Genomic DNA, 24,722 nt, shown 5'->3' on the forward strand with positions numbered 1-24,722 from the left:
AGCTTCACAGATTGTGCTCAAAATCTGGATTTACATGTATATTTCTCTTCCAGGTCTCCTTGCTGAAATCCCAGACCCAGATCTCTTCCTGCAGGATTTGTTGAACTCTTTGCCCTGATGGACAACCTCAACCAACACCCTTCCAACACACAATAAACCCTGCAAATCAAGTTGGGGACACCCACCAACTGAAAAAAAAGATTTTCTGTTTTGACACATGCTGAGTACACACACACAGTATAAACCATGCCTCTAACTCACTTCCCTCCCACATATGACATCTTGAAAATAACTTTAAGCAGAAACTGTGTAGTCAAGTCATCCACTTTTGGCAACATCTCTGTAATCTTTAACACAAAAACACAGCGCTGTTAAAGGGTAGGGGGAACACGCTAAAACAAAATTTGCGCCCTCTGATTCAGACAGCTTCAGTCTGGAGTTGATGACTGAGTTTCTGGCCAAGGTTGGGACAAGAGATCTGGTTCACGGCCATTACCTCCAACAAACCTGAATCCTCACACTGTCTTCTTTTGGGGCATCGTATGTTGTCACAGAATTTATTGTAAAAAAACAAACCATAGTTCAGTTGATGGGAATAACTCGTGAATTCTGTTTTAGGGTGGAAACCTTTTCAGCTTTCAAACCCCTCCCCGGATATTGGGGTGCAATGTTAAGGTAACTAAAAAAAATGATTTGGGGATTTGACCCACCACGTGTTAAGAGTGGTAATTGATTTTATCTCGTTTTCCTTATTGTTTGGTTTCAGTTTGTTTTTGGTCAGGCTTTTTAAAATGGCAGAAGGTTTCAGTGTCACATGGTGTCTAACCTCTCCTGTTCTTCGGGGATCTTGCTGTTTGGTCTTCATGTAGGTTCGAACTGGAATTTGAGTGAAAAAACTCGATTTTTGTGTGTATGTGTAAGGTTTCTTTTATCAACTTCAGAAGCAAAATTGGGGGAAAGAACGATGAATAAAAGTTTGTTTTATTTTTTTTCCATGAAGCTATGACTTTGTGACAAAGTGAACTTCGGACCTGTGAAAGATTCCATCTGTTGCAGTGAAATATCAGACATGTCTGAATTAATAATAAAACCGACCTACATTATATCCTTAAACCTTTTTTCTTTGACTAATTGTTTTGCCCTTCAGTTTTTCTTCCCCAGCAGTTTCTTTATTTCTCAGGCCAACACTCTTGTGTCAATCACCAGAACAGATTTCTGGAAAAGCAAAGTGCCGCAGAGTTTTAGCTTTAGCGACTGATTTTCAACTTACAGATGGTTACGACGTCCCTGTACTCGAGAGCTGAATGCATGGTGTGTTCACCCAGTTTATTGTTCATTCTCCTATTCCCGCTGCTACAATGTTCAACTGTTGCTGAATGTCTGCTTTTTGAATTTAGCCTATGATTAATAAAGCCGTGATAATTTCAAATCTGATCCGGGCTAACCTCTTCTGTTCCAGCCGCGGTGCGACATTAAGACAGCACATTTGTTTGCAACCCCCAAAAGGCCTTTTCCACTGAAGACTTCTTGACCTATCGCAGGGCTGTCACAGTTATTCCACAATTTAGTCTCTCTATTCGTTCACAATTTGATTTATTTTTTTATTTTGATTGCAGCACTGAAGGCTATGTCATTTTTAAACCCAAGTCTTGATCTGTAAGGATCATAGGTTTCTTGTCCTGACCACTGCCATTCATATTTTCTTTATAAAGATGGGCTATCAAGTCGGAATTATTACCATATTTAATTAATTTATCTGAATTGGGTGAGACGCCTGTTAATGGTTTTTTCGTTCAATAATTGTAAAATTAATTGATTGAAATTGATTTTCGGTTTTGAGTTGAAATTGTGACCTCCCCCATTGGAAAAACTTAATGGTATTAGTAACACCTGTGCTTTACCCACAAAGACTTTTCAACATGTCAAAGTCCAGTTTATTACATCCGTGACAATGGAAATGAAATTGCTTATGCCCACAGAGAAAATAACCTCAATTGAGGGTAGATGGAATACTTATGCATCTGTGCCTAGTTACAGGCCCTGATATAATAACTTAACATGGATTAACATTACATTGTCTGCTGTGGAAAAGGTCCATGGCACAGAATAGTGTTTTATGTATATATATATATATATATTTATTTTTTAGATTTAGCTTTCAAATGTTATTTTTACATTAGATTACCACTTCAGTTGTTTATAATTTTAAACGTATCTGTCTTGATTTTAGAAGTTAAAGGTACAATTCCTTCATGCGTTGCTTCTTTAATCTTCTGACCAAACATATTCTAACAAACATGCAGCCTTTTCATGGTGTTGGCCTGGTGTTTGAGGTCAAACTAGTTAAGTCCTGTTTCCACCGCTCCGAGTACGCAGGAGAAGGGTGAGAGGAGGAGCCCCCGTTATTGAAGAAGGGTTTTCTGTGTTGTGTTTATCACCAGACATTTAAAGGTTATCGCCTCCAGCTTAATATACATTACATACACAACTGGGTTGTCAACAACCTGATCATGTGGCTCCAAAAAGCTAAATCAAGTGTCTCAACCCAGTGCTACAACATCAGGCTCTGCATTTTCGCACCTGCTAATGAAATTGGCGTTAAACCTGATCAACAGTTATAACAGAAATGTTCACCTGCACCTCTGAGGTGTTGAGACCAGAGAGAAATCTGTTGCTGTGTGGATCATAACTGAAGTATAGTTATACAAAGGCCACTAGAGGGCGATACTCACAAAGACACTGATAACGTAGGCCTGTGAATGTTCTCATTTGTCCAGGTCATCGATATCCCCAAAGCGATTTCAGTCAAAAGCAACTGGACTTGGTTTTTTGTCTAGGAAGACGTTTCACCTCTCATACAAGAGCCAGTCCCAACCTGGTCAGTGGGTACGTGAACTGATGAAGCCTCTTGGATGAGAGGTGAAACGTCTTACTAGACAAATAACCAACTCCAGTTGCTTTTGACTGAAATTGTGAGATCTGGAAAATGTAATCCTCCATTTCCTACTCACTGTAAGCCAAGTAGAAACTATTATACGAACAACCAAACTGAACACATTGATTGTTAACTTTATGTCTGAAAATGGCAAGTCGAAATAATGTATCATTCTTAGGAAATCATTTTCAACTCCAACTGTAAATTTTAGGAAAACATCACTTTATTTTCAGCTTGCACATGAAAGCACATATTGCATTTTTCACTTATGACATATTTTATGCATGGCAACACAAAAATAACCACTCAACATAATGTAAAAACATTTACAATACAAAGTATGCACTGGCATACACATGTCCCCTTTGTACAAAGGAATATGGCTTTAGTTTAACATAACTTTGACAACGCAGCCCTCAGGTGACCGGTTTCAAAGAATACTTAAGGCCTAAGGCACAAAATGCACATTTTAAGGCCCATTTGTAGACCAATAAGAGCACAGTGTGTATGGTATAAATGTCCCATCCAGCAGACAACAAGAAAACATATTTTTGATTCAAAGTCCTTTTTCCATCCTGTTTTCCATTTGGAGCTTCTTCAGTTGTTCAGTACTTCACCACAGTCCCGCACGTCCATCTCATTTCAAGTCGTCTTCACGTGTGTGTCCACGTCTTACTGGCAGCACAGCGGTGCCACGTCCTCAGCGTGTGAGGGGAACAGCCTCATGGCCTCTCTGGAGGATTTGGTGTAGCCGTTGTGGAAAATCAAGGCCTTCTTCACTGTGAAGAAGGAGACCGTCTTGTCCCACACGTCAGAGCTGGACACCCCAGTGTTGAGTTGGCTCTCCAGTGCTGAGCGGAGCCTTACTGCTCTGTCTGTGCATTTCCTCTCCAAAACCATCATCTTACACATGCTGAGGAGGAAAGAGAGGAGAAACATTAGATTAATGCTGGATACACAGGAAAGACACACGTATGAAATGGAGCTGTTTATGAAAAACCACATCCGCAAGAGCTTTTAAAGGGTTGATTCACACAATTTACAAAAGTGGAACATTTGCCCCTTTACCCTGGTTGTATGAAGCCATGCAGACATTTTTTTTTTAGTTATCCATATGTGATATTTCTTCTGCTGCCCTAACACAAAGGATGTGAATGGAGTTTTGTTTGTTGTGTTCATACAACAATTACAAAAACACTCCCTGTTGTATATGTGACCTGAGCACTGAAAAATGACCTCTGTCGTCTTGGTGATGGAGGCAGAACTCTCAGAGACAGAAATCTCAAAAACTGGGCAAATAAACAAATCGATTGGGTGAACTGACCCTTTAACAGATCCCTTTGATCATCTTCCCTTGGGCAGGACAGTGGACAATTTGGTTCAACATTAAAAAGAGATTTCTGAGTCAAATTCTTGAATCAAGAATCATGGCCCTGGTAACCTAACAGAAGCAGTACCAAAACATCCCTGTGACCCCAGAGTCAGCTTAATGAGATGAACGTTAAAGGAAAATAAACAAGTCAAATTAACTTCTTCTACAGATGAGTTTTCTTGAGCTTACGTTGTGTGCTGATCCCTCATGTTGAATATGGAGTCAGATGTTGTCCAGTCAGTCCAGGCCCGTGTCGGCTACGAGAGGCGTTCAGAGTTATGATTTTACCCGCTACAACCTCCCTCCTTTTTATACCTAGACCAACTTTCCCATCGATTTAATGTGATGCAAGTTCTCACAGTGTTTGGCCAATCACAAAGCAGTGTTATGACAATAGGATGTGAATGAATTAGTTGAATTCATGGGGTACAATGGCCCCAATCCAAACAAACAGGTGGGAGGGGCCCTTCGCTGGCCTCTTGTCGCTCAGCTGATGCTCCACGACGACGAGGGAGATGCCCTTGTATTTGTATCTACTGGCAGTGATATGTGGTGGGAACATGGAGGGAAAATGTCAGCCTGACGACGTCTTACATTCATTTAGAAGCACGCTGGATATAGAAAAAGGTGTGCCTTTTAAAAGTCAGCCATATGTAAAATCATTACAGGCTTAATCGCAACTGACAATATTAAAGTTTTGATAGGTTATCATTTCTTGTTATATGTGTGTCCTGAAATGTGTGTTTTATCCCTGAATCCACTTTTTACAACTTTGTATCTCCTGCAACCTACAGTTTTTAGGCCCAAATGGACAAAACATACTTCATCAAACTATGCACAAGGTTACGCACAAGGTTACACACACACACACACACACACACACACACACACACACACACACAAACACACAAACACACAAACACACAAACACACACACTCACACACTCTATTCTTTTTATTTAACTTTCTGTCTCTATTTCAGCCTCTCCAATTCTCACGGTGAGCGTCTCCCATGCTTGATTGGCTGACAATAGCGGACGATCCGTCCAGATGGTGTGCCTGGAAGCCCTGTTGACAGCACTGTGTGTGTATGTGTGTGTGTGTGTGTGTGTGTGTGTGTTGGGAGGGGGGGTTGGTCACTCAATCTTTGTTCGATGGGGCACACTTCCTTTGTGCAGCTGGCCTCAGTGTCATTAACACTGAAGTGTGGGAAGCCTGGGACCACAGCGGCTCCCACGTTCCACACAGGCAGGAAGGGAGCGTGTGACTGAGACGTGGCCAGCGGCAGGCAGGTCAGCCAGTTGTGTGTGTGTGTGAGTGTGTGTGTGTGTATGGGTGGGAGGGAAAGTGAATGAGAGTGTGGCTCTCTGTATGAGTATGTGAAGGTCTGCCTGATGTGTAAACGTGCTGAGAGTGTGGAGACTGTTAGGATGTTTACAGTTGAGGCAGTTCACCTGCCATCACAGGAAAGTGTTCAGACTGAACTTCAAAAGCACGACCACTATTAGTCCTATTAACAGCATAACACCCAGTGTCAGTAGTGATTTTTCAGTGACTCTTATATTTGGAGTGAGAGCATCGGTAATGTCAGTACAATGGTCAAAGTTGAACCAGGAAGTCGGTCTGATGGACATTTATATTTGACAATTTTAATAATTGTGATCTCAAATTTCCCTTACCCACTCTAAACTAATGAGAGGAGAACACACAAAACAAAAAATACAGAAACTTATCATGTAAAAGAACCAATAAAGCTATATCAAAACTGTGTGAGTCCACACTTTCTCTTTGCTTCATCAAATAGATTTTATCTGAGGGCCAAAACTTGCAGAGAAGCTCCTTTTTCACTTCATCTGTGAGACATCTCAACTGTTGCACAGCTCCGTGAGCAAAGTCTGCCGTGTCAAACCGGTGGAAGTGGCTGCATGTTGGCCCTTTCTAATGGTTGGCCCTCTGTAACACCCACGTGTGCCTGGTGGCGGAGGCACTTTGTGCTCAATTACGTGGCGGTTGAGATGACATGAGACAGCGGCGTGCTTCCCTCTGGGGTCACCACTTTCCCATATCAACACAAGCACTGGGTCAGTCTCCCAGCTACACCCCCACTCCTCCCTCCCTGCCGCCCCCACCCCGGGCTCTTTTCTCGCAGTCTATTCCTCCACCTGCTCCCCGGAGACACACTCATTGTCCCTGTGGCTATAAACACTTCATTGAGCATGTGGCAGCCCTGCGTTCCTCAAAGCCCTTCCCAGCGCTCTCATTGGCCAGGGGACTGTGAGAAACTCCAACAAGCCCAAGACCCACACATTCATATGGAGATTTGGGTGTATAAATACAGGGCAGAGGCAGAGAGAGAGTAGCTCAGACTCAACTGGCTCTTCAAACCGAGCAGGAACGCTCTAACTCAACAGCTATGGCACCCACTGTTTTTGGACAAGCAAGCTATCCTAAGGAACACCTGACTCCTGCTCATAAGGTAAATTTGATTTCTATAGAGTCAAACAACTCTCTTGTTTAAAAGTCTTCATATAATGTGAAAGGGTTTGATTTTATATTCTAAATCTTCATCTTTTCCCTTCCTTCAGCTAAGAAAGCCAATGGTGGAGAAATTGCGCAGAGACCGCATCAACACCAGCATCGAGCAGCTGAAGTCCCTGTTGGGTCCTGAGTTCCTCAGGCAGCAGCCCGACTCGAAACAAGAGAAGGCAGATATCTTGGAGATGGCCGTGTCCTATCTGAGGGGCTGGCAGCAGCAGAAACAGAAGCAGCCGCAGCATCAGAAGGCCGGTGTGATGACAGGCAGCGAAGGTTACTCTCGCTGCATACAGGAGGCCGTCAGCTTCCTGTCCCACTGTGAGGTCCAGACTCAGGCCCACCGACGGCTCCTCAGCCACTTCCAGGGCCTCCAGGCGTCCAGCCGCAGTCCCTGCACCCTCTCCCCTCCTGGCTCTCCGCTCCATCAGGTCAACTCCAGCAAGAGTGTGAGCCAGAACAGCAGTGCTCTGTGGAGGCCCTGGTAGGATGGACACAGAGAGACAAAAAAGAACTATGTCTGTGAACGTCATGGACAGAAAGTTGAAGACTTACTGAAGTCTGTTTCCTTTTGCTTTGGCAGGAGAAGTGTTTTAGTATATGATGTGGAAAGGGCACAACGTGCCGGTATTCCTTTGGAAGGACTGAAATTATTCAGGTTTTACTGAACATGTGTACTTGCTTTATAATTTGAAGTGCTTACTTTGTGATTGTGTTAATTTTTCCAATGGGAAAAAACAACTTTTGTTTGTTTGTTTTGCAAACGTCTCTGAATTATCTTGTTGTAAAACCCACATTGGGTGGAAACTACTGAAGTGTCTGAGACACTGTTTGATTTATGTGTTTAAACTGTCTATCTTTGATACTGAGTATCACTGACTGATACACTTCATCAGTTTGGTGTTGATGAATCAACAACATCCCATAAATGGATCCAATGGATCCACTTTTACTGTAAATCTTATTCGGATTATACTTTATTATGCCTATGTGTAACCATTATTTGGCCTGTGTGAAGGAGTGTTGTACCTGTTACCTGTGCAGTTGTAATGTGCATAATAGATGTTTTTGCATCTTCAGATGAATACCTTTTATAAAGGCATTTTATGTTGACGTCAATCTTTACTAAAAGAATCTATTGAATTGCTTCCTTGAGAAGTTTGAAGTTTGAACTTGAAAAATAAATGGAAATCTTCACATGAAGTTTTGCAAACACGAACACTTGTAGTGTCTTTACTTTCTCAGAAAACTGCAGAGGACAATGTCTACAGTCAGACATAAAAACTGTAGTTTGTGTGTTAGTACAGTAAGTCTTGAATGACTTAATGAATAGTCAATAAATTCCTGTATGTTGGAGAGCAGGTAGAGTTTGTGTTCGGGTCCAGGTTTTAGCAGTAGCTCCATCAAGGACCACACTCTTCTATCCAGGCACAACTAACAGCAGTTCCACTGTTGGGCCTTGCTCAAGGCAACGAGAGAAATGAAGGTTCGATTCCCCTAAAAGTCTTCTTGGATAGTGTTAAAAATGTGCTACTTTGTCAGGTAATCCTAGCTTACCCTGTTGTTGTCATTTAGACCAAATTGAAACCCCCTTTAGACCCTCATAAACAGTGGACACACTTTGGATATGTTTTGAAGAATAATTTCAAGAATCTCAGTGCACTTGTGCAGAAGAGAAGAAAATTGTATTTATGCTGGTACCAAAACACAAGCAACATATTAATAGATGAATACAATTCATTATTAGGAGCTGAACATTGGTGCTTCACATTAAAACTGCATTTAAAATTAAAGTCTTACTATATTAGTTAATGGATGTAATGTGTGTTTGGACATACACTGGTTTGTTTTAGCGACCAAATTTGACTTCGACACATGCGCTTAAAACACCTAAATGTTCAAAAATATAATTAATGTTATCCAGGGAAAGTTATACTTTATGTTTCCCACAGGGATCATTAAAGTTTCATCTTATCTGACCTCACTGGTGCACAGGTGTTAATAAAATGGAAAAACTGAGGTTACACCCCCACACGTCACATGTCCCACTTCTGTTGTGGTGGTCCTGGGATGCTGTCTCGTGCTTGAATTATTTCTCAAGTGCCACAAAAGTCTTTCACAACTATTTGTGTGTGTGCAGAAGTTGTGGAGAAAGTGGCATGCCTGGGACTTTCTCAGGGTCTTGTTGGCCAGGCCAGATGGTCTGGCTGAAGCTGCCTCCCCTCCCTCTTCAACAGGAGATCAAACACCGTAGCTAATGTGATGTGTAACAAGACACACTTCTATTGTTCCCGTCTCGGGGCCAGTGAATAGGCACAGAGTGTGGGAAACGGGAGATATCACACTCACAGAGAGATGGCTGACGGGAAGCCGCTCTGTGCCGCCGCAGGTCTGAGCGATGGCCGAGACTTTATGGCAGGAATTCAGAGCTCTAAGGCTGCTGTTGGGAGGGGAACTCGTCTTCACACACACTTGTAGACAAAGACCCCCAGCAGCCGTGGAGTGCACACTAACTTTCAGAGGAGGCACAGATTCACACAAACTTGTCCACAATGAAATCAATGGAGAGGACAGATAATAAAGCCAAACATGGACGTGATTTGACAGATTGGCAGTTTCTGTGCTTTCCAATGTTGCATGATGTCAAGAAAGATGCGGCATCAATTTATAGGGATGCTTACTTACATATACCTACATATGCAAATGACACGTACTTTAACAAATGTCCCCATAGGGATCAATAAAGTATTTCTGTATTTTGAAAAGGGGGGAAGTAACTGTACATTTACCTGTGCTGTTGTAGTTTATGATTACAATGTGTCGGCTCCTCATTTAAATATTTATATTTATTTTTCCTGCTATTGCAGGTTTGTTTTTTGGCCTCTCTCTTTTACACATCGTTTTAAACAAGTAAATACCTTCCATTTCATTTGCTTCATGTTTCTATGGAGCTGTATTTCTGTTGTGGCATTTCGCCTTTGACTTAATGAAAACTTTGAGTACTTCCTTCAGCATTGTAGATGGGCGTCTGAAACCTTAAATGAAAAGAGTCAACACAGACTAAAGGCAGACAGACTGCTCTGTGCCAGGCAGTGAAGCCAGTTGACTTGATTTTTCCCAGATGGACAGAGACACAGAGTTTCTGTTTGTCCTGCAACAAAAGATCAATTAACATTCCCGGTGGAGCATTGAGGAGCGGCATGGCTTTTGTAGCTCATTTACCCTGATGTTGGGGACTGGTGGGAAACTAGGGAGAAGGGACTACTCACCCTGCACCCACAAGGCCGACTTCACATCTGGGGCCAGTGATGGAGGCCCTCAGAGGCACACTGCCAGCCCGCTCATAATGCCATTAACTTGACGCTAATTTGACACAGTTCATTTACAAAAGGGTCTGCAGACCCTCAGGGGACGTGAGACGAGAGTTTATGATGAAAGGTTGCCTACAGTTTTTCAGCAGAACTCAGTGACTAATAAGGGACTAAAAACAACAATAATCCAAATGTGATTTGTTTCTCACGTAATTGAACAGAACATGCAGTACCGCGGCTGGAAAATACTCCTCAAGAAACATGGAAACTGAATCATTAAAAGGTCCTAACTTGAAGTAAAAGTTACTTTTATAAAATGTTGATGTAATGTCCAAATACCAAGTGAGTGTCGAGTTATAATCCTGTATAAACTGGATAATGAGTATTTAAAAACAATGGTAAACTAATATTTTTGCTAAGAGTCTCGCTGAGGGATGAAGTCATAATGTTGCAGGTGCAGGCCATATATCCTCCCACACTGACACATTACATACGTCTCATTACATTTAGTTGATGCTTTTATCCAAAGGGACTTCCAATAAGTGCAATCAACCATTAGGGTACAAACCCAGAAAAGCTAGAATTAAGTAAGTGCGCTACCTTCAAAAAAGCCAAACTACACAGTGCTTCATATAAGTGCAGGATGAATGATGGATTTATTTTATTCATTTAAATAAATCATCTTCTCAACCAAGGTACACCTGTATCAGGCCACTTTGGATAAGTAAATATAAAGTATAAATAGAATAATATTTGTGACTTGTTCCCAGACCCATACATAAAATAGCCTACCTGTGACTTCTCCTTTAATGATTAGAAATGAAACGTTTTTTTCTGATACATTTCTGTCTTTCTCTCTCAGTGCGTGTATTTGGTATGAAAGGTGAAAACATGGTTAAATAGGCCCCGCCCTTGTTTGTTGGTCATGTTGACAACCACAACAACAACAACAACCTACATCAAAAGTCACGCCGAGTGTGCTCGCGTGACAGTTTGTTGTTTGTTAACTGCGCCTGCCTCGCACGCGGCGTTTGGCTCGCGCCGCCGAGAGCGCGCTTACCACTTGCCTGCTGCCTTCCTGCTTTCACACCTGGGACGCGAGTCACTCAGCAGCGGTGCTGTGTTTCCTCGCACATTATACTCCCGTGGGAAAGACAGGCAGAGGGAACTGGCGCGTTCATCAGTGTTTAAGTTTAAGTCTGGTTTAAATCAACAGGTGGGAAATTAAGTGTTTACCTGCAGCTCGCTGACGTCACTCTGTTGTTACCTCCCTATTAGTCCTCTCTCTCACAGTATCTTCCTCATTTTAACCCTCATCCTATTACATAAAGGACTAAGCTATATATAAAAAACAGCCATTATCAGAATCGTTATATGAAGAAAAAACACACAGTATTACTATTATTTTAGGAAAGTTACAGTTCAGGTTAGGAAAATAGGCTAAATGTGTCAAATCAAAATAGAGCACATGAGGAAATTAAGTCTGAGCTTTTGCCTGTCTCCTGCAAAATGACTGACAAAGTCCCCTTACCCCTAAAAATCTTAATCTTTTTATTTGATCTAATTAGGCTTGAATTGGGTGATTTTGCCTGGGTTCCCCCAAAACTTCAATACATTGGAATAAAACAAAAAACACTTATTAAAACGGAAACAGGAAACATTTACATAAGGATTTGATTGACAAAGTCACACAATATGGAATAGATAGAATAAAGCACCTGTGAGATATGACAGAAAGTCTACCTCTGGGGTCCAGTTGATCCTCTGAACACAACATTTTTAATGTGTCCAAAGGCTCCTCTCTGCTACTAAAATGCTTATTGGAGGAAGGGACTCTTTCTTTGAAGGGAAAATGAAAGCCTGCAGCTTATATTGTTTTATTGCAGTGAAGCATTTGGTCCTTAATTGCAGTTAACCCCCTTTGAAGGAGCCTACTTGTGTGTGCATCACTTTCCTTTATTTAACCTCAAACATTCAGCCTAAAACATTCCACTTATTTAGATTCATTCTCAGATGACCGCTTGATAACATGTTAATTACCTGTTGCTTATCTTGGGAAACATGCCTCGCACAGATACACGCTCTGTGAGTTATTGACATGTCTTCCATTGTTGTGCTGGGAGTCCCACTGGTCAGAGTGTGGGAACCCCAGCCCTGCCTGAGCCACATGGCTTTGTTATGCTAATCACCCAGTATAAAATGAGGAGCAGGCCCTTCAGGGACATTAGAGCTAACACTGCAGTCCATGAGACGCTTCACCTGCACAGACATGGCTCCCTGCTCCACCAACTCCTCTTTTCACCACATCAGGATCTCTGAGAAAGACAACATTAAAGTGAGTACTGCCGGGGATTTCAAGGCTTTTGTATCAGCTTGTACAGTGTAAATGTGTGATATGTTTGTTGCTGATTTATTAGAATCATGAGCTTACCCACCTGTCTCCTCTCCCCCCAGATGAGAAAACCTGTTGTGGAGAAAATGCGCAGAGATCGCATCAACAGCTGCATCGAGCAACTCAAGATCATTCTGGAGAAGGAGTTCAACAAGCAGGAGCCCAACTCCAAGCTGGAGAAAGCCGACATCCTGGAGATGACCGTGAGCTTCCTGAGGCAGCAGCTGCAGCCGGGCCTCTGTCATAGCGACTACAGCCAAGGCTACTCCCACTGCTGGAGGGACTCTGTGCACTTCCTGTCTGCTGGATCCAACACAGAGGCCCCTGTCAGTCCTCTGCAGGTCCTCCAGCAGCAGCAGCTCCACCACCAGGCCCAGAGAGCCAGCAGCTCCTCCCCAGTCTTCTCCACCCTCAGGCCCACCACCCTGCAGGACGACAGCAGCAGCAGCAGCAGCAGCAGCAGAGGCTCAGTGTGGAGGCCCTGGTAGAGACTCTGACACACAGACACTGAGACCTGAGGGGACTCCCTCTCACTATGTAGGAAATATGTTTCCAGCCTGCTCATTCATGATGGGTTTCCTTATTGTCTCATCACATTGATGGACAAGTAGTAAAAGCGAAGGCTCTCACTTATTTGAAGGTGGTCCTGCTTTGACTTTGATTCACATTCGACCTTTGTTTTTCCTTGTGTTTAAAGCTGGAGGTTGATTCGAGTGATGATGTTTTTTTTGCCAAATCTTGTGAAATGACTGTTTACTCCAGTGGAGTTTATCTTTGGACTGCTTGATGTAACAGTATCTGCCGTACTGTGTTATACTGACAGCTGCTGTTGAGAATATTTCTCTTGTGTTTTGAATGATCTATGCCAAACTGTATGTATGAGAGAGATGATGATGATAGCGTGTGTGTTTGTGCTTGTTTGCAAATGGATATACATATTAACATTTTTGTTGATATTGCTGTTTTGCTGTCACATTCAGGCTCTTAAAATGCATTTGTAGTTGTATGACAATTAACAATAAAAAGATACAATCATTGAAAAAAAATTGGTATTTCCAGATTTTTCATTTTCAATGACCCAAACGTAAATATTTGTATTAGTCAAGATTTCATTCATTTGATGATCTAATTAATTTTTTTTTTTTTTTTAATCATAAACCTCTTTTCTTTTTTTTTTCTTTTTAGATATTTTATGCAGTTTTCCAAGTTTTTTTATGTAGAACAGACAGGAAATGGGGTGAGAGAGAGAGGGGGGCATGCAGCAAAGGGCCGCAGGTTGGAGTCAAACCCACGGCTGCTGCGTCGAGGACCCTCAGCCTCTTTACATGGGGCGACTGCTCTAAACACTGTGCCACCGGCCGCCCCATGAACCTCTTTTTAAAACTTCCTGAGTGTTTCTTTATTTTGGAGAAGGCCCTGTGTTGTTTGGTCCATTGAGCAACAGATATCAGGATGTTTTTACACATAACACTCAAGTTAAAAGTCATGCTTCCACTTAAAATACTAATATAGACATTTAACGACTTTGATTTAAGCCTTTCATATTAGGAAACATGACAGCATATGTTTGAATTGTATTAATCCAGAACCTATTCCATTCAAAACAAAACAATTTGAAGACACAATCGAAGAGTTGTGTACAAATATTTTTGACTAAAAACTAAAAACTATCAATCCAGTTAGTACATGCCCAAAGAGCGCCTCAAACTAACTAATTTCCAGTCCAGGAAGTACTCATCATAAACACACACACGCACACACACACACACACACACACACACACACACACACACACACACACACACACACACACACACGCACACACACACACAAACGCACGCACGCACGCATGCACATACACACACACACACACACGCACACATTTATTTACACATTATGTTTATTTTTTTTCTTTTCCCTTTTTTTTCTTTTGCTGCGCATCTATTATTATATTGTTTGTACTATTAGTATTGTTGCAAATATGTTTGTTCTGTAAATATGTCTATTTGTTCTCTTGTTTTGTTACTTCTTGTTTTGTCACAAATAAAAAGTCATGATGTTTTTTGACTAGCATACTATTTTCGCAATTCAATTACATTTTAAAGAAATAAAAAAATCCATATTAATTATTATTAACACTTTCTATCATGTGTTTCACCATTAAATCATATTTCCAATATGCAGCACTTACAACAAACAACAAAATATACAGAATACAACAAATGACCTGAGTGTCAAATACTTTCTCCTTTATTAAACGCAAACAGTCTCAGCAGACATATTCAGTAAACCACTGTAAACATCATGTGACATACATTTTACGGTTTAACTTCACACAGTGAATATATTTGAAGTCACATAAAGTAACCAAACACTGATAATAACCTCACTATGAAGCAGGAGGATATTATGCTATCATCGCTGGAAAATGCAGTGTTGCACATGCTGAGTGAAGTATCTCCAGTGGAAACTTGTGATTAAGAGACAAAATCTCTTTTACGCATCTTCTCATCAATATGATGAAACACTAAAAACACTCAGTACATCATGAATGAGCAGGCTGGAAACATATTTCCTACATAGTGAGGGGGAGTCCCCTCAGGTCTCAGTGTCTGTGTGTCTCTACCAGGGCCTCCACACTGGGCCTCTGCTGCTGCTGCTGCTTCTGCTGCCGCTGTCCTGCAGCGCGGTGGGCCTGAGGGTGGAGCAGACTGGGGAAGAGCTGCTGGCTCTCTGGGCCTGGTGGAGCTGCTGCTGCTGGAGGACCTGCAGAGGACTGACAGGGTAGCCTTGGCTGTAGTCGCTATGACAGAGGCCTGGCTGCAGCTGCTGCCTCAGGAAGCTCACGGTCATCTCCAGGATGTCGGCTTTCTCCAGCTTGGAGTTGGGCTCCTGCTTGTTGAACTCCTTCTCCAGAATGATCTTGAGTTGCTCGATGCAGCTGTTGATGCGATCTCTGCGTATTTTCTCCACAACAGGTTTTCTCATCTGGGGGGAGAGGAGACAGGTGGGTAAGCTCATGATTCAAAACAGCAACAAACAAATCACACATTTACACTGTACAAGCTGATACAAAAGCCTTGAAATCCCCTGCAGTACTCACTTTAATGTTGTCTTTCTCAGAGATCCTGATGTGGTGAAAAGAGGAGTAGTTGCTGGAGCAGGGAGCCATGTCTGTGCAGGTGAAGTTAGCAGCTTCTTCAGGATGACACTGTCAGCTCTGATCCCTCTGGAGAAGCCGCTCTTCACCGTCATTTTATAGTGATGTATTAGCATAACAAAGCCATGTGACTCAGACAGGGCTGGGGTTTGTGACAATGGGACACACATCAATAACTCTGAGGTGAGGCAATCACAGGCTGACCAGTAGAGATAAAACCATTCCCAAGATATATATCAGACTGAGAGTGATGTGCTGTCAGTCTTTGATCACAGGCTTTTTCTTATCTCACACTGCAGCGTCTCCGGATGTGCTCCAAGGGAATAATAAAACAGGATTGAATGCATTGGTGGCATCAGGGGAAAAGGTATTGAAACTGAGCATGTTATTATTGATTTAATTCCTAGTGTGGAACTGTGCCATTTTTTTGCTTTACATCACGCTCCTTTGGAAAATTTTAAATTTTTCCCTTCAAATCCTTTGCAAGAAGTCTAAAAATAACCACATAATACATCTTTTAATCACGCTGTTACAAACGAAATTCCACTTGACAAAATTTTACACAAACTAAAAATGATGTGAGGACTTTAATGTTAAACAATGTAAACAACAAATTCCACATTTAAGAGGTTTAATGGCATCTAGACTGGGATTTGTTGTTAACAGTGTTTGCATCAAGGACATCTTTGGTGTCCCACTGTAGATTCTGACACCTGTATCTGTCGCATGAATTGAGCTAAAGCCTGAAAGATGGTTAAGGCTTCTCCAGGTGAAACACATGTTTTAAATATCGTGTGATGATGAATATTAATTTTCCAAAATGCAATGGACCAAAGAAGCTGGTCAAGTAAATCTCCTGAGCTCTTCCCCCACAGCACATTGCTCTGGTCCTTGGTGTGCTGACAATAAAACTCCTGCTTGTTCACCCATGGCACACTTCTATTGTTGACCGAGGGTATTAAGCTGTGAGTGGACAGAGAGACTGTGGGAAAACCAAGCTCGGACTCTACTCACACATCTACTGGTCAATAGCGCTGACCTCCCAGTCACAAAAGGCCTTTTCATCTCTCCTCTCAAACAACAGCCAACAGCAGCACTGTGTGTGTGTGTGTGTGTGTGTGAGTGTGTGTGTGTGTGTGTGTGTGTGTGTGTGTGTGGCTGCACGTATACACAGACACAAGACAGGCCAATTGTGCATTTTTTTGATATGCAATGAGATGTTACGTCATGCTACAATACTGCAACTTTTCATACCAGCTGCCACTTGTTGTCAGATCCCTGGAAATATGATCATATCCATTGTTTTCTCGACAGAATTACGTTCGTAAACTATACAAGCTTTACAGGTCACCTAATTAAATATAAAAAAACAAAAACTTAAAAACAATGGAAACAGACGAGACTTGTTGATCAAGGAGTGATTTAATAGATACTAGTGAGGTTTTAACCAGTTATGTTCAGTTACAAAGTCAGGGAAATTAGTGAAACTTGCTCAAAAACAATATGGTCTTACATTAGGGGCAATTTTCTTCAGTTTTTCTTTTCCCAGTAAAATGATGTTTCGACCATCAGTGTTATTGTGACAGTACAGCAGCTAGGGGGCAGGGTTGAGTCCCTCCAACAGCACACACATCCATTTAGTTTGTGTCATATTTTGTGGAAATCCGCCAGCTTGACTTTTTTTTCTGTCCTCTGTGTTGAGGAGATGAAACTTTTAGCTGTCAATTAGTGTTTGGTTTATGAATCCATGCAAAGAAATCAGATTCTGTTTCATTCAGTGTGTTTACAGATACGGTTTTGAGTCTTATCCTGGTTTTGATATGAGGTGCACATATCTGTGTTCTGATTCTTGCACCTCATGGTAATTTTAACAATAAACTGGAGCTATAATTAGTAGCCTAATTAAATTACATATCATTTATTAGCGATTAAATGAGTCATGGATGTTTAAAGAATAACTTTTCTGACTGCCCTCACTTCACATGTTTTAAAATGAGTTTTCATCCTTAATTATTGGTATTAATAGTAGCTACAAGATAAGTTAAAATTAATTTTGCAAATACATACAGACACTAGACCAATCTAATAGGCCTACCATTATTTGCACAAACACAATTTGCATTTTAATCTCAGTTATTACATATGTTTAAAAATGACACTCAGTCTGTGAGTTAATAATATTCCCATTATAAACTCATTAACCCATTCATAATTCATTGTTTAGTCATGGTGTACATTTGGATACAGTTCTGAAAATGGGCAGTGGTGTTCATTTGTGGCCTTAGGGTAATAATATAAATTTTGGGTAGGAAGTAGCCCCCGAAGAAAGCCAAGACGCTGAAGAGTATGGCGAACACATGTGCAGCCATGGTGAACGGGCCTCTGCTGATGAGGTAGACGGTGAAGAAGCTCATCCAAGAGATCATGTACACCATGAGGCTGAAGGTCACGCATTTGGCCTCGTTGTAGTTGGCTGGCAGGTCTTTGCCCATGTAGCTGAAAGAGAAGCAGAGGAAGCTGAGCAGTGATGCATAAGCGAGCTCAATGAGTGCACCGGGGGAAAGGGTGTTACTGCACTCCAACACGATGCTGTCCTCGTAGAAGTTAAGATCCTGGGATGGCTTGGGGGTGTTGACGGCCACACGGAGGACAGAAATTAGCAAGATGGCGATGGACACCAGGAAAATGGTGAACTCTGGCCCGTGTTTTTTGGCCCATTTGTCATAGGCAGGCGGCAGCTTGGATGCAAATTTAAAAATGCAGACGACCTGGAGGGAGCGCACGGTGATGCAGGCCAGACACACAGTGAAACTGAAGATGAATAGAGGCTGCTTGAGGATACAGGCCAGAGGAGACGGCTGGCCAAAATGGCACAAAGAGCTCATGGCAGCAGCAGTCAGGGCTGCCAGCATCAGGAGGCAGGTGCGGCCTCCAGCAGACTTGGCCACAGGCGTGTTCAGGTTGAGCAGGAGGATTATTGCAGAGCTAGAGGTCATGAGAAGACAGGTGGCCAGAAAGAAGAGCAGGGCAATGGAGAGGGGGGTGTCCCAGGCGAGCAGCAGGACAGTCCTGTTCAGACACTGCTCGCTGCTCTTTGGAGCCCACTCCTCCGGCAGACACGGCTGGCATGTAGTGGGTTCTGAGGAAAAGAGACAGCATAAATGTAAAAGAGGCTTCAAGAGAAAATGTTATGGTCTAGAGCAGAAAGCATTATTAGGCATTTGTCACATGTTAACCACAGTGCCCCTTTTGAAAAAGGGAGTTTGCCTCTCTTGAGCAACTCCATCAACACATACTATGAGTACTCAGTGCCACCTGCTGGCCAACCTCACAAACAACAGCTGAAAAATACTCCTGTTAAAGTGATGGTTAAGTGGTTCAATTAGATTAGAATAGGGAAAAATCATGAAGAAGAATAAAGTTGCATTTTATTACCGGCCACAACACAGACATTGTCTTTGTGCGTGTCATCGTGGCAGAATGTGGTCCACGAGACACCTGCGGTTGTGAGTACTTTGCTAGGTGTTTATATTTCTGTCTCTCAGTCTTTTTGTATGTCTGCGGCCATAGTAATAAATTCACGAAGATGCAGTCATGAAACTTTACAGGTATGTAGTTCTGATCAAAATGAAGGCCAAGTTCAAAGATGGGTGTGGTTCCTACATGGGAGAGGTTAGCATCTGGGGCTTTCTGCCAGAAATCTCTAACAAAACCATCCGGTTAAGTTTAGGAAAAGATAGTGGTTTTGGTTAAAATAAACCTTTTTCCATCAGAAAGCCCCGATGGCTAACTCCTCCGTGGTCCGAGCAAGTTCTACTGGAAGGAAGGAGGTAAGGGAACTTTACGCCCCTGGGCCAGTTTGGCGTTGCGGCTGATGTGATTCCATCTCAAGACGGCTTTAAAATCACCAGATGAACTGTAACCTGTTCTGACCTGTTTGTCAGTGTGATCTTTGTCCTGACTGGTAGAGTGGGACATCTGTCTGCTACTATCTGTAATACTCTCTGTCTTAAATAGAATACAGACATTTTAAGCCAAAAACAAAACGCTCTATCTATCTATGACATGAGCCAACTGTGAGGTTATAACATTCCTAATCTGTATTAATTCTTTCAGCACTTGGCCAGTTAGTCTTACAAGGAGCAAAGATCTCGTCCAATAACATTCTTTCCGGTGTTTTTCACTACAACACTTTTTACTGCATTTCTTTTTTTGTTACCACTTGTATTGAGAAATGTAGCAGAGGGGCAGGCCTGGCAGTCGAAGCAGCATGTGTGTTGCCCTGTCAGCAGCTTCTTGTGACCTCTCGGGCAAGGTGGGGAGCAGATGGACAGCGGCACCTAGACACATCCGACAGGGTTCGACAAAGATAATGGATCACTTTTATTTAATCAGATAGAAAAGCCATTTTTAGCTGCAATGTTCGATTATGACGGTTGGATTATTAACTTTCAAAATATGTAGGCAGCTGAATAAACACATGATTTCATTTTGGGGAAATGTGTTCAAGTCAAACATTATTTTTTACATAATCTTATTATCCATTAACACTTTTGCAGATTTGTCTCCAATAGTTACACCATATGTGAACTGATTAGAAACTGAATTGTTTCTTTTTATTTAATTTTACCTTTATTTTACCAGACTAGAATTGGTTGAGATCAAATTACCTATTTTTTGAACAAGGCCTGGCCAAAATGGTAGCATTAAAAAACGAAATATAAGACAAACCTAAAAAAAAGTATAGACATGAGAAAAAGAGACAAATACAGTCCAGAAGGTGGTGAAGAAGAAGGAGGAGGAGGATGAGGAGGAGGAGGGGGGGTGAGATCATGTTAAACAAAAACAAAACACAGTGCACCACAAAACACACTAAAATAATATGTGATAATGATAAAAATACTATGCAGTGAAACACTTTACTCAAAGATACTCTGGTAGGTCGTACTGGTGTTGAATCTCCTGTATCGTGCCACTCAATTTGATCAGCATCAACTGTGAGTGTAACAGGATCTGGGCTGAAGGAGCCCACCACTCTGAGTGACCAGTCAGTCCCCCTCCAAGCCCAGGTAACGATGTCATATCCTGTTGGTGGGTCACCGTTGATGTCAAAGTACACAGATGTGTTGCCCAGAGAGAATCGCACCTGCTTTATCCACATGAGCAGCTTAGGAGAGGAAGAAGGAAACATCAGTGCCTGACGATCAAAGTGGTTCTGACAGATTTTCTTCTTCTTCATCTTCTCAAAAAACACACGTTAGCATCTGCTCACCTCCCATGGATACACCCTCCTCCTCTGGCACGCTCCAGAGTCACAACCAAGTGCTTGGTGCAGAGCATGAGCCACAGCATAAACCGCCTTATACACGTTGAAGGAGGAGGTGATGTCATAATTCTCCAGAGAAAACTTCTTCCTGGCGAGGCTGTACAGATCTACGCTCTGTAGACATACATCTGTAACATTAGACACTTCCTGTGTGTCACTGTGTTGCATTGAAGCCTCAACCACCTTTCTCTCAAACTCCTCGAAACCAGATATGGCTGCATATTTGATGGATACGCCAAGCACAGTGCCAATGGTGTGGATCCCTTCTATCCCTGATATGAGAGTAGCCACTGACCAGTCCTCCGTCCCAATCCACACCTTACCTGTCACGTTCCGCTCAACGACAAATGGAAAGAAGCCCTTGAGTTTTGACTTGCTGGAAAAGATCACAATGGTGTTGACTTTGGTCATCAGTATGCTGTCCACCATGTTCCTCATGGTCGGGATTTTGTCTATGCTGAATGAGGGGATGACTCCTTGGTAGGCGATGCAGATGCCGTGGTGAGGTGCTTGCTGGGAGAGACTCTTCATGCCCTGCAGGCCGTAGTCGTTCTCACTGCCTAAGAGAGCAATCCAGGTCCATTTGAAACGGATCAGAAGCTGGATCATAGCTGCCACCTGGTTCTTGTCACTGGGAATTGTGCGGAGAAAGGCTGGGTAAAGCAACTTGTTGCTCAGCATTTCATTTGATGCTTCATAAGAGATCTACAATGAAGCAAGAGCATGTGAGGAATAATTCTAAATTGTATGGAAGGTAGAAAATAATTCACATTCATTCAGTCATAGTTAAAACTTTCCAGGTAAGAACTTACCTGTGGTACAAGATAGGCTCCCAGTAAAGCAGCGGGGGTGAAAGATTTGCTGCTGCTGTCTGGCCCAATCACAGCCACTGCCCCGTGACTGTCGTAGTAGATTTTGTCTTCCTCTGCGTCAGATGTAGAGGAGCTCTGATACTGCTGCTCCAGAACGTCCAGTGTGGCCAGGATGCTGGCTGGTACGGAGCAGATGTCGTACAGCTGGTAGCCCAGCTTCAGCCCTGGTAAAAGAGGCTGCGCTCCAGTGCTGTTATTGATTTCTTCGACAGCAAATCTCATGGCTTGCAACAGATGAAATCCATGTTTGTTGGGTTTACCTCTAGAAAAGGTAACACGTAATAAGGGGACAGGTAAATAACAACAACAAACAAATAAAACTCTTAACTGTAATATTTGGGTTGATTTGTTATAGCTATAGACCACCATTGGGATGCATTTGATCAGTGGAGTGGGAACTAACACAATAACACTCACTTATTGCATGGACCCAAAGCAGGCAAACCGGCACCAGCATCTGTGTAGTGGAGAGGAAAGAGTCCAGAGATGGAGAAGTTACCCTGCAGATGCATCCCCTGCCCCTGAGAGATGTAATCCAGTTCCCCATCAGTGGGCCGCAGCATCAGCCAGCCAAAGGAAAAAAGCACACCGCCAAACAGACCCATACTTCACCTCACACACAATGCTGCTGCTTTGGAGGAGGCTCAGTGTGGTTTGTAAAACGGATCAGGACCTGTTGTTTTAAAGTGTGGACTGAGAGGGGGTTGGGATGAGAGGATCATGTTTGCATCTTTCCGGGGAGCGTTGGTTGAGTGAAGTGTATTTGCATGTCAGATTTGTTTGTGTGACTGTAGAGTTTCCCTCCCATTTAAAATGAATTGCATAAATGTAATAAGCCATGAAAAGGGAGACCGGTATTTTTGCCATTAATCTTTGACAGGTGACATACAACTGTACACCAGAGCAAACACAGACCGTTTGTGGCTCAGTGCATGAAGCTGCTTAAAAATGATTAGGGGCAGAATATCTCGCCTCATTAGAATAAGTTTAAAGCATTTTGAAAATGCTTTTTATTATGGTCTCTCTTGTGGTCCATTACAAAAAAATAATAAAAAAAGACAATATTTTTATACCTCAATCAGGGAAACTGTTTTACAAAAGGTGTCTCTTGAAAAATATTTTTTAATTTCCATGAGCCTTTGCCAAACATAACGGCCTTTTCCCACTTAAAATGATGAATTAACATTGAACATAAACACATGCACACAAACTTAACCTGTGATTTGACGGACAAACAAGACATTTCGTGAGCAAACAGCATTAGTTGATAAATAACTTTTATACAAACTTTCATGACGTATATGTAGTGAATATCACACTTTGATAAGAGACAACAGTTGGCCATACAAGCATTTCAAATAAAAAAAAGAAAAGAATTGTAAACATGGGGGCACTGTGTTGTTCCGTGTAAGGGTTGTTTTTTTGTTTTTTCATTAATATCGTACGTTAATCTTGGGACCTTTCAATGTCCCTCCAAAGTTGATACTCTCCAATTATCACATCGCACACCTGCAGTCAATTAGTCCTTAATAACAATGTGCAGGAAATGATTCTCGCCAGTCATCGATTCCCAGAAAGAAAACAATGAGAGAAAAAGTCAGACACCATAATAATTAAACTTCACACACACGGTTTATAACTTTCTAGGTCCTTTTGCCTTAGTGAACATTTTATTTACCAGTTTACACATTGATCCCACACAAACAGGAGGAAGCAGTTGTAAAATCAAATGCAACTCCAGATTTCCCAGACAATCTTTTTTTTCCACAGCAGACAATTTTCACTTGTCATTGCAGGAAAAGGCTCAGAAATAAAACTTATTTTGCTAAGCAAACATAGCCTGCTTAGCTACATCGAAATCTGTCTGCTGTGAAAAAAAGTACATTGTCCATGCTGGCTCACTGACAAGGCTTACTGGGGGGGAAAAGTACAAGAGCCTTGATTAATGGATATTATGAGTTATACCTGTGTTTTTGCTGTTTAGTTAAAATGTCCACCGGAAAAAAGGTTTGTGCAGGTGTAGCTGGATTTGCATTTGGTTGACATTTGAGGCTCATTTTGTTCAACCCACCTGTTGTGCTAACATACAATTTGCCTGATACTCACCTGCATGCAGGACCCAGACCCAGTGTTTTGACAGGAATATTGGGCAATTTGTCAACCGCAGTATTATGGAGGCAAATGGACATGTAAATTTCTCTGTCTGGACAAACACAAAGATTTGAGTGAAAATATTTGCATCATGTAAGCTTTCCTATTTTCAACAGAAAAAGTGTTTGTGATCATTTCTGTTCCAACATGCAAGTCCTTTTCACAAAACAATAGTATTAGATCACATATCTTTTTAATGAGTACATAGCTGAGACTATAGCTGAAACAGTAAATCTGTATGAAGTAAGCAAAATCCTAGTTTGCACATAAAGTTTGCACCAAAATCAGTTCAATAAAGTTTAATATACCACAGACCCATTAATACAAAACAATAGCTTCAGCAATAGTTTCTTCCTCACTCAGATTTCTTTCTTTCTTGGATTGGATTTTGCGATTTCAGTCATCATTTTGATGCTCTTAATAGAATCCAATCATATCATCAGTATAATTACAACCATTTTCCACAAATTACCCTTTTCACAGAAGACAGTTTGGCTTTTCATGGCAGGAAAGGCCCCGGTGTAAGCAGCATTGACATTAATGACCCTTGGACATGTAAGAGAATGGAAGAAGAGAAGCCTTTATTAATCTTAATATTTACACCTGTGCTTCTCCTGTTATGCACACTGAAGTATGACCTGATGTATTGAGGGTCTCTAAATACACTGGAT

At 41.9% G+C, this 24,722-nt stretch overlaps 5 protein-coding genes across 14 annotated transcripts in view; 3 read left to right on the forward strand and 2 right to left on the reverse strand.

Annotated features, from left to right (window-relative positions):
* The window catches only part of ubr4 (ubiquitin protein ligase E3 component n-recognin 4), a 51,956-nt gene extending 50,559 nt beyond the window's left edge, over positions 1-1,397 (forward strand). For all 10 annotated transcript variants that reach the window (XM_083920767.1, XM_083920771.1, XM_083920770.1 and 7 more), the window contains one exon: positions 54-1,397. In XM_083920767.1, coding sequence (XP_083776893.1) covers positions 54-118 — 65 coding nt within the window. In that variant the 3' untranslated portion in view covers positions 119-1,397. The remainder of the gene's footprint in view (positions 1-53) is intronic.
* A 5,126-nt stretch (positions 1,398-6,523) lies between these two features.
* LOC310952199 (transcription factor HES-5-like) lies at positions 6,524-7,327 on the forward strand (the record flags this gene model as incomplete). The annotated part of the gene is given in 3 exon segments (XM_083920731.1): positions 6,524-6,653; positions 6,656-6,783; positions 6,893-7,327. Coding segments are annotated over 3 exon segments (693 nt in total).
* Positions 7,328-12,410: 5,083 nt separating this feature from the next.
* her12 (hairy-related 12) lies at positions 12,411-13,030 on the forward strand (the record flags this gene model as incomplete). The annotated part of the gene is made up of 2 exons (XM_083919724.1): positions 12,411-12,485; positions 12,605-13,030. Exons 1-2 carry the CDS (start codon positions 12,420-12,422, stop codon positions 13,028-13,030), a joined length of 492 nt encoding a protein of 163 aa, XP_083775850.1. The 5' UTR covers positions 12,411-12,419.
* A 2,134-nt stretch (positions 13,031-15,164) lies between these two features.
* Positions 15,165-15,741, reverse strand: LOC310951841 (transcription factor HES-5-like; the record flags this gene model as incomplete). Its single annotated transcript, XM_083920281.1, has 2 exons — positions 15,646-15,741; positions 15,165-15,530 (listed from the first exon to the last, which is right to left on the reverse strand). Exons 1-2 carry the CDS (start codon positions 15,712-15,714, stop codon positions 15,165-15,167), a joined length of 435 nt encoding a protein of 144 aa, XP_083776407.1. The 5' UTR covers positions 15,715-15,741.
* Positions 15,742-17,915: 2,174 nt separating this feature from the next.
* Positions 17,916-22,505, reverse strand: tas1r1 (taste receptor, type 1, member 1; the record flags this gene model as incomplete). Its single annotated transcript, XM_083920559.1, has 6 exons — positions 17,916-18,841; positions 19,922-20,042; positions 20,651-20,869; positions 20,975-21,733; positions 21,841-22,162; positions 22,318-22,505. The coding sequence occupies 6 exons, from the start codon at positions 22,503-22,505 to the stop codon at positions 17,916-17,918; spliced, it is 2,535 nt and encodes an 844-aa protein (XP_083776685.1).
* Positions 22,506-24,722: the final 2,217 nt, after the last annotated feature.

This window comes from Echiichthys vipera, assembly GCF_963691815.1.
Source record: "Echiichthys vipera genome assembly, chromosome: 9".
NCBI classification, from domain to species: Eukaryota; Metazoa; Chordata; class Actinopteri; order Perciformes; family Trachinidae; genus Echiichthys; species Echiichthys vipera.